The sequence below is a fragment of the Littorina saxatilis genome, linkage group LG15 (genome assembly GCF_037325665.1).
Source record: "Littorina saxatilis isolate snail1 linkage group LG15, US_GU_Lsax_2.0, whole genome shotgun sequence".
Classification (NCBI taxonomy): Eukaryota; Metazoa; Mollusca; class Gastropoda; order Littorinimorpha; family Littorinidae; genus Littorina; species Littorina saxatilis.
In genome coordinates, this window is record NC_090259.1 from 16,900,474 (window position 1) to 16,909,978 (window position 9,505).

The following is a 9,505-nucleotide window of genomic DNA, read 5'->3' on the forward strand; positions in this document are numbered from 1 at the left end:
GTGGGTCATCCTGTCTGTTTGGCCGAGCGTTTCTGTATGTGTTTTAATGGTGTGCAAATCAAGATGATACGTACAGCATGCACTTAATAGTTATCTGGTTACACACAATGTATTGACAACTTTCTATCAAACAAACGCACGCATACACTCACGCACGCACGCACGCATGCAGACACACTTTCACATACATACACACACACGCACGCGCACACACACACACACACACACACACACACACACACACACACACACACACACACACACACACACACACACACACACACACACACACACACACACACATTCATGAGTTCGTGCTTACCACAACAAAAAAGGGGGAGGGGAGGATTTGCAGCATTCACTTTTGTTCTGTCCACTCATGAACTACTGAAGATTTGTTTCTCCCAAACAGTTGGCTCATTGAAAGCGCCATTGAAGTCGACGGCTATTGGTAAGTATGTTGTTACGTTGTCCATGTGTTTGACTCGCCAGAGCAATGAGGAAAGTCATGACGAAAACCCGTTGTCGTTTTCTCCGATAGTATCCAAGAGGTAGACCATGCACACTAATGACTTTGAGACACATATTAATGGAGCGTGTTTTGTTGCCAAGCTTGGTCAACTTTTTGGGGTGAAAAAACGCATTAACTTTAAGGTGAGTGTCCACCAACTATCCAATTTTTCATCAAACGTTACCCGCGGCTGCTGTAGCCGGGTCAAGTACCCTAAATTCCACGTCTGCTGATTATGCTTGCCAAGTAGACGACGTAAACCCATCTTGACGTCTCTCTCTCTCTCTCTCTCTCTCTCTCTCTCTCTCTCTCTCTCTCTCTCTCTCTCTCTCTCTCTCTCTCTCTCTCTCTCTCTCTCTCTCTCCCTCTCTCTCTCTCTCTCTCTCTCTCTCTCTCTCTCTCTCTCGCTCTCTCTCTCTCTCTCTCTCTCTCTCTCTCTCTCTCTCTCTCTCTCTCTCTCTCTCTCTCTCTCTCTCTCTCTCTCTCTCTCTCTCTCTTTCCCGAGGAGCACCTGAGGATACAATGCACCTTAACTTGTTTTAAAAGCAGTGGAAGATTTCGCAATAATAGTTTACCATTTAAATACACATCGATTCCTTGTTTGGTTTCCTTCTAGCCTAGCTGCCACTGCAAAATAGAAAGGGTCTCAATGATCTATGTCAACAAACGATGTGGTTTACTTATAAATGTGTAACAGAAAGATAGTTTTTGCATCAATGGCTTTCTCTGGTTTTTTGCATCATGTAGCTGTTATTTTTCAGTTCTGTTCTAGCTGTCATTTTGTGCATGTTGTTGTTGAGGATTTATTTGATGTATCTCCAACCATCCCCTCTACATATCCATATATATATATGTGTGTGTGTGTGTGTGTGTGTGTGTGTGTGTGTGTGTGTGTGTGTGTGTGTGTGTGTGTGTGTGTGTGTGTGTGTGTGTGTGTGTGTGTGTGTGTGTGTGTGTGTGTGTGTTTAGTAAGCACTAACATTTAGGGCCCGGGAGGTTTTCACTTCGACTCTATATATTCTATTAGAATGATCAGCCATGCTTGCATGATACGAGTTTATTTATTTATTTTTATTTATTTACGAGGATTTATATCGCGCACGTATCTCACCACACAAGGCGACTCAAGGCGCATGTTACCTATTAATGCCGTGTGAGATGGAATTTTTTACACAATATATCACGCATTCACATCGGCCAGTAGATCGACTGTCTTTAGGCGCTGCATCCACCTTTCACGGCCTATTATTCCAGGTCACACGGGTATTTTGGTGGACATTTTTATCTACGCCTATACAATTTTGCCAGGAAAGACCCTTTTGTCAATCGTGGGATCTTTAACGTGCACACCCCAATGTAGTGTACACGAAGGGACCTCAGTTTTTCGTCTCATCCGAAAGACTAGCACTTGAACCCACCACCTAGGTTAGGAAAGGGGGGAGAATATAGCGGCCTGACCCAGGGTCGAACACGCAACCTCTCGATTCCGAGCGCAAGTGCGTTACCACTCGGCCACCCAGTCCTGTGAGTTACCTCCTTTCAATGCATAAAACAGTAAGAGTTACCTCCCTTAGCCTTTAGAAATATCCGGAACTGTCCAGTTGTTTTTTCTTTCTTCATTTTTTCCCCTCATAGGAGCCATACAGAGTCTCTAATATCACTGGCATTATGTGCTTGCTACATGTGAACGGTAGGCGTTGAACGGGCCTTGCACTATATAGGCTGTATTCAATAAAGGGGAGGTCCATAATCTGAGAACCGTCGCGATATAACCTTGAATGGTTGAAAACGACGTTAAACACCAAATAAAGAAAGAAAGAATAATCTGAGAAAGGAAACAATGAATCAAGAAACTAAAACCCAGGTGCACATATGTGGCTCCTTGGCCGTGTGCATGCACAATATCTTGTCCTTACCTGTTGCCATCTCTGAGGTATGGCGACCACACACACACACACACACACACACACACACACACACACACACACACACACACACACACACTTACATCCATTTTTATATATATTTTTATATATAGAAAAGATTTTACAAGAAATACCAGACGGATTTTGTATCAACATTATTTGATGTTTACAATTGTTATGGCATTGTTTGTGACCATTTTGATAGCACTATTAGATGACGTCATTCTTGCGTATCTATTTTTTTTTCTAGGAGGCACTGTGATGGTGGCATTTTGGAAGCTATTTCTTCAAATATTCCAGAAAGAAATCTTTGATTCTGCTCCAGTGAATCCACAACATAATGAAAAAAAAATGATTTATTTTATTTTATTAGTTATTAGAAAATGTATTTAGTCCGCTTTTGTGTCTGTTGTTTCAATTTCAGTGAGAATTTTAAAAACAAATTAATTGAAACATTTAGATATTATTTTGTATTTAATCATTGCTGAGTAAGTCTGCGTTAGTTATGCGCGGGACACACCTTTATATTGCTGAAAGCAAAACTTGCGCAGTATAATTCACTACATGCAGCTGCGAGCAGTAGTTTTGACACTGCGCACAGCTGAATGCAGCTGTATGCAGCTGCCTGCAGCGTATATCAAGAACAGGCTCCAGTCTTCTATTCGTATTCAACTTGATTAGAAAGCCGTAGATTCCTGTAAATAAGATGTTTTCCTACTGTTTGTTATGGGTTGGGGTTTACAGGACAAATCCAAAAACAAAGAGACTGCCAACGTTCCAAAATTCAGAATAAAAAAAACAAGAAAAAAAATGTCCACAGGACAGTTAACTTGCAAAGTTGCAAGAGTATCTCTTTTGATTTCAGTCCAAAGAGGAGCCCTCCTTGGTATCATCTCTGCTGCTGCGGTTGTTTGCCTCGTCGGCGCCGTGGTCGGCTACAAAAGGTTCATTCACGCCCGGCAAGGTCTCTATTTCACTTCGGTTGTCGTCCTCTAGTGGACAATAGACTCTTAAGCGCAGGAGCTACCATGAAAATACACCGTTTTTCATTTGACCACAACATTCTTGAATCAAAATTGTTTGCGTTAAAAGTTGGTGTGCATTTGCTGCAATGTATGAAAAATAATAGTACATGATAAAATAAAAGATTATTTCTAAATTGACTTTGCACAAATTATTAAATAAAAAATAAGAAAAGCGATGAATGGAATCATGTTACTTCATGGATGACAGTCTAATTTCATGACTACTCCCCATATTTGATCTACAATTGGCTTACAAGTGTGTAAGATGTTTATCTTTGATTTGTTCGAACAACTTTTAGATATTGTTTTTCTAAATGTTGACTTTGTGGGTACTAACTGTCTCAAAACATCGAAAATGTGTATTTCTTTAACTGTCCTTCATAGAACTAATCCTTTCGAACAAAACATCTATTAGTATGTCTTATACATTTCTGCAAAATTCCAAATCATTCTAATGAATAGTTTTGAAATTATCTTGTCATCCGTAATTAATTCAATTTTTTATTTAATAATTTTTACAAAGTCAATCTAAGGCACATTTTGTTTTTGATCATATACTATTATTCTACATACATTGAAGCAAAAGCACACCTAATTTGAATACAAACAGTTCTGTTTCTGAAAAGACTATACGTGAATTGATTGTCAGTTCACCAACAAAGAGCTGTGATCTTGACCCCATACCAACAGATCTACTTAAATCGTGTATTGATGATCTTGTTCCTGTCATTACAAAACTTGTTAACGACTCGCTCGCCACTGGTGTGGTCGATGACGTTCTTAAGCAGGCCATTGTCACACCACTTCTCAAAAAGCAAAACCCAGATCAACATATTCTAAAGATTTACAGACCTGTTTCAAATCTGTCATTTGTTTCTAAAATCCTAGAAAAAGCTGTTCTGCTCCAGCTACAGGACCGTCTCTGCGCCAACAACCTTCTTGAGACATTCCAGTCTGCCTACCGTAAAAACCACAGCACGAAAACTGCTGTCCTTTGTGTAATGAACGGTCTACTGTCAAACGCTGACGATAGGCTAGTCTCTTTGCTGGCGTTGCTTGACCTGTCGGCCGCTTTTGACACGATAGACCACAGTATCCTTCTCAGACGACTCGAAGTCACGTTTGGCATCACAGGCACAGCAATCAAGTGGTTCGCCTCGTACCTGTCAAACCGCAGTCAGTGTGTACGCATTCTTGAGTGTACCTCTCGTTTTTTCCCTCTGAAGTTTGGTGTCCCTCAGGGCTCAGTTCTGGGGCCCATCCTTTTTACATTATACATATGTACAGCCCCTTTCGCAAGTCATCCAACGACATATGTTTGATTTCCACAAATATGCAGATGACACGGAAATAGAGAAAGCTGCCCCTCCGGTTGATTTCCAAAAACTTACTGATGATACCACACTGTGTGTCCAGGACGTAAAAACATGGATGAACAAAAATAAACTGAAATTAAATGACGACAAAACAGAAGTCATGGCAGTAGGCAGTAAACATAGTCTGAAACAGGTATCGACCCATAATCTCGCCCTTGGTGAAGACTTTGTCCCATTTCAGTCTGCAGTAAAATACCTGGGAGTCTGCCTTGATCAGGACCTCTCCATGAACAAACAAATGTTACACCTCTGTCGGTCCTGCTATCTCCATTTACGCAAGATCAATATAATTCGCCCACTCCTCTCAGTTACTTCTACTACTCAGCTAGTCTCCTCTCTTGTCCTGTCTAGGCTTAATTATTGCAACTCGGTTCTTTCTGGTGTCCCTTCAACCCTCCTCAGCCGCCTCCAAAAGGTTCAGAACTGTGCTGCTAGAGTTGTGCTTCGTAAGCGCAAATCACATCGCGCCACACCTCTCCTCAAAAAGCTCCATTGGCTTCCCGTTGATGCCAGGGTGGAGTAAAAAATTGCATGTCTCTCGTTTAGGCACTTTGAGAACACCCTTCCCCCATACTTATCATCAGTACAGAGCATCTACGAGCCCTCTAGCTCGCACAGGTCCAGCTCTGAAAAGCTCCTCAAAGTACCCAAATTTAAACTGGAAACGTACGGAAAGAAATCCTTTAAATATCAGGACCCTTCTGTTTGGAATTCACTGCCTGCTGACCTTCGCAGTTGTTCTTCCCTATATCAGTTCAAATCAAAACTAAAAACACACCTTTTCCGCAAACATTTACCGTGAAATACATTTTCAAGCCTGGTCCGTTCCTGATGGTCACTTTTGTCCCATGTTCTGTACATAGTTTTTCACGTATGTGTTTTGCGCGCTTTTTGACGCTTTGATGTGCGCGTGAGTGCGTATGTTTGTGAAAATGTATTATTGTGCAATTTGTTTTATGTAGGGCGTGTGTGTGCCCGTGCGTGTGTTTGTGATACTGTTTTATAGAGCAGTGTGTTATTCATTGATATGTGTGGGATTGCACGTTAAATAATGTTATGTTGTCGTATTATTTTGATCGTGCAGCGCTTTGAGCAGGGTTAAACCCTGGATACATGCGCTATATAGATATTATGCATTATTATTATTATTATTATTAATGTTGTGGTCAAATGACTTAGAAGAGAAAAAAGTGTATTTGAAGGTAGCTCCTGTCCTTAAATAGTGCAGTGTCAGTTGTTTGGTGGGGTGGGAGGTTAGTAGTGCGTTAGTGGGTGCGTGTTTGTGGGGAGTGAAGGAGAGAGAAAGAGAGGGAACCGGCACGGTTGGCCTAGTGGTAAGGCGTCCGCCCCGTGATCGGGAGGTCGTGGGTTCGAACCCCGGCCGGGTCATACCTAAGACTTTAAAATTGGCAATCTAGTGGCTGCTCCGCCTGGCGTCTGGCATTATGGGGTTAGTGCTAGGACTGGTTGGTCCGGTGTCAGAATAATGTGACTGGGTGAGACATGAAGCCTGTGCTGCGACTTCTGTCTTGTGTGTGGCGCACGTTATATGTCAAAGCAGCACCGCCCTGATATGGCCCTTCGTGGTTGGCTGGGCGTTAAAGCAAACAAACAAACAAACAAACAAAGAGAGGGTAAGTTAATGTTCATAACATCGGATGATTTGAAAATTATTCAATGGGAGTGGAATAGTCTTTATAATCTGATCAAACCGTTGTTTTGAGATGCAACAGAAAAGTGAGAAAACCATTGATTTTCTTGTGTTCGTTATATACTTATGCTGGATGATAATCTGTTGTATTAACCATTTTGTTCCAGGCAAAGAAGAATTGAACAAGTACAGGTTGGTCCATGGACTTGTTTTTGTCTGAGTGTTGGTTGGTGGTTATCTTATGCCTATTTGTTTTACAATTGTGCGTTCTAAGCAGGTTCGCGTTATCAGAAAACGTCTCTTGAAGCATCTGAAAGGTAATTGAAAGTATAAAACTGTAGTAGATGACAATTGGAACAATAGCAAGCTCAGTTTTTGACTCACAGTAAGTGAAGTTCCAAATTATGAACGTCAGGTCGGCCGGCCTCCGTTTGGGAACAAAAGGAACAAAAACACCACGTTTGGGTTTGATTACCTTCAGACAAGAAGCAAGTGTTATTGATTCTTTCAAAATCGTACATTGTCCCCAACAAAAATAGAAATTAAATAATTGCAGAAATAGCGCGTTTTTAGCTGTTTTTTTTTTAAATATTTGTTTTTACTCACCTGAGTAATCGGTGAGTCTTAGTATAGGCAGTGACCGTCTGTATGGACGGCCGGCCGGCTGCCCGTGGACAAAAACCTTAACGTTGAGGTTATCTCAGATGTGTTTTGAAGCTATAGAGCTTTGAATTTGTGCCTACATCCAGGGTGTGAGTATCCCCCGACATGACCTCAGTTTGAGGTCACAGCGGGGTCGTTTTTGATTCATGAAAACTTAATGTTGAGGTTTTCTCGGATGTTTTTGAACCTTTCTGAAATGCTTGTGTATCACTCATCAGGGCATAGTTGAATTTTGACTGAGAAGCGAAAGTGCGTCCCAGAATAGTTCATATAAAGTTAACACCGATTTTTACGTTTGGCAGGCCCCACGGTTCCTAAACATACCCATCTGGTAGAGTCCGGTTTTGGGTGTACTGTGAGCACTTTGCCGTGACGAAGTGCTAGAGTTAACAATTTAGTCCAGACGTATTATCCCGAAGCTAGCGGAAGCACTTTGGCGCAATGCAAGAGTTGAGGTTAAAGATAAGATAACTCACCCGTGCATTAACCTCGATCTATTTTTAGGATGGGAATTTCCACAGCTTTGCGCATGATCGGATGTAAAGCCCGTTTTAAATACAGGAATCAGCGTTTGAAAAGTGACATCGCTCTGTTCTAAATGACCAATGTAAACCTTGACGTCATGAATCGTGACACAAGGATATAATCCTGCACAAAAATTACTGTGCACAGCAACAGCATTGGTGGTCGTATCATTTAGAATGATAGTGCATGTCATCGACAGAAAAAGATTGTCCATATTTTTCTAATAATTTAAATTCTTAAAAAGTACACCTGGACAAAATAATAACGTAGATTAGGTTTTTGTTCGTATTTACGGCTCTCAGAACTAGGGGATACAAGTAGTTGACATGTAATGGTGTGCCGCAGTTAGCTCCCACCCACAGAAGGGGTGAGAAAAGTTTAACTTTTACATCTATTATTACTAGCTGCAGAACCCCTGGACAACGAAACAATGAAATGGTCGCTTCTTATTGACATTGAGCGCACAATGGAGGGATAGTTTAACCCCGACTAAGTGCGAGAATATGGCTAACCTCGACTTCTGGATGGGAATATTTTACACTTGAGTTAAATTTAGATCGAGTTTATTCTGGACTAAAGACTCCAACCTCTACTCCTTTATACCCGCCCTGAAACTGAACACACGGTTAGCGTTATAGTTTTTATTTTAAAAAAGAAGACACTTTTTGTTAATCTGGCTCTTTAAAATGTCATGAACTTTAATGGTTTTGTGACCCTAGACAAAACTAAAATGTGGTCGATGCAGGTCATATTTCAAGGACACATCAAAGTCAGATTCGGGATTAAATAAAGACGTTATTTATTTTTCAATGACACACACACACACATACACACACATATATAAAACATCAGAAAAATAAATATATTCACACGCACACACACGATCTCAAACACCCTCACACCCCTAGACACACACACACACACACGCACACACACACACACACACACACACACACATATATATATACACACACATACACACACATACACACACACACACACACACACTTGGCATCAATATCCGAAACATAATTTCTGTATTGCAGATCCAAGAGCTTGCATGACTTGCAGATATTGGCTCAAGATGTGGAGGAGTGCATGGCCAAACAGCCGGACATGCGTAATTCGACAAGCACTCCAGACGATCCAACCTTTGACCCGTCAGAGATGGAATCGTCAGAAATGGAGTCAATGGTGTCGGGAACATCAGATGTGGATGAATCAGTGATAGAAAGCGCCGAGACATCGGAATACGAGTCCCAGATGAAATAATTGTTGACGTAGTACCTCTCGCTTTTTGGTATAGGGGCTAGGGAAGTCATACTGTCTGTCTGCCTGTCTGCCTGTCTGTCTCTCTCTCTCGGTCTCTCTCGGTCTCTCTCTCTCTCTTTCTTTCTCTCTCTCTCTCTTTCTGTCTCTCTCTATCTCTCTCTCTTTCTTTCTCTCTCTCTCTCTCGGTCTCTCTCTCTCTCTCTCTCTCTCTCTCTCCATACTACAGATACATTTGTGTTTTTTTTTTATACAGATGTCAGAAAAAGGTAGACCAGCCAGTAAATTGTTAATGCGACCCCCCCCCCCCCTACACACTAACACACACACACATATAATTTTATTGTTGATAGGTAAAACTGACCATATATATTTTTTGTAAACTATGTGCATATCTAACGTTAACACATAATATTACGTACACACACTCACACACACACACACACACACACACACACACACACACACACACACACACACACACACACACACATATATATATATTTTAATTCGGTAAACAAATAATGTACTTGTTTGTATATGATGCAGTGCCAGAACAT

The 9,505-nt window shown here is 41.3% G+C and overlaps 1 protein-coding gene across 1 annotated transcript in view; it reads left to right on the top strand.

The window, feature by feature from the left end:
- Positions 1 to 8,962, top strand: part of LOC138948689 (uncharacterized) — a gene marked incomplete in the record, with an annotated part of 97,620 nt that extends 88,658 nt beyond the window's left edge. Inside the window, 4 exon segments of the mRNA XM_070320282.1 lie at positions 413 to 451; positions 3,302 to 3,400; positions 6,656 to 6,680; positions 8,723 to 8,962. Of these exon segments, the coding sequence (XP_070176383.1) occupies positions 413 to 451; positions 3,302 to 3,400; positions 6,656 to 6,680; positions 8,723 to 8,948 (389 nt within the window).
- Positions 8,963 to 9,505: the final 543 nt, after the last annotated feature.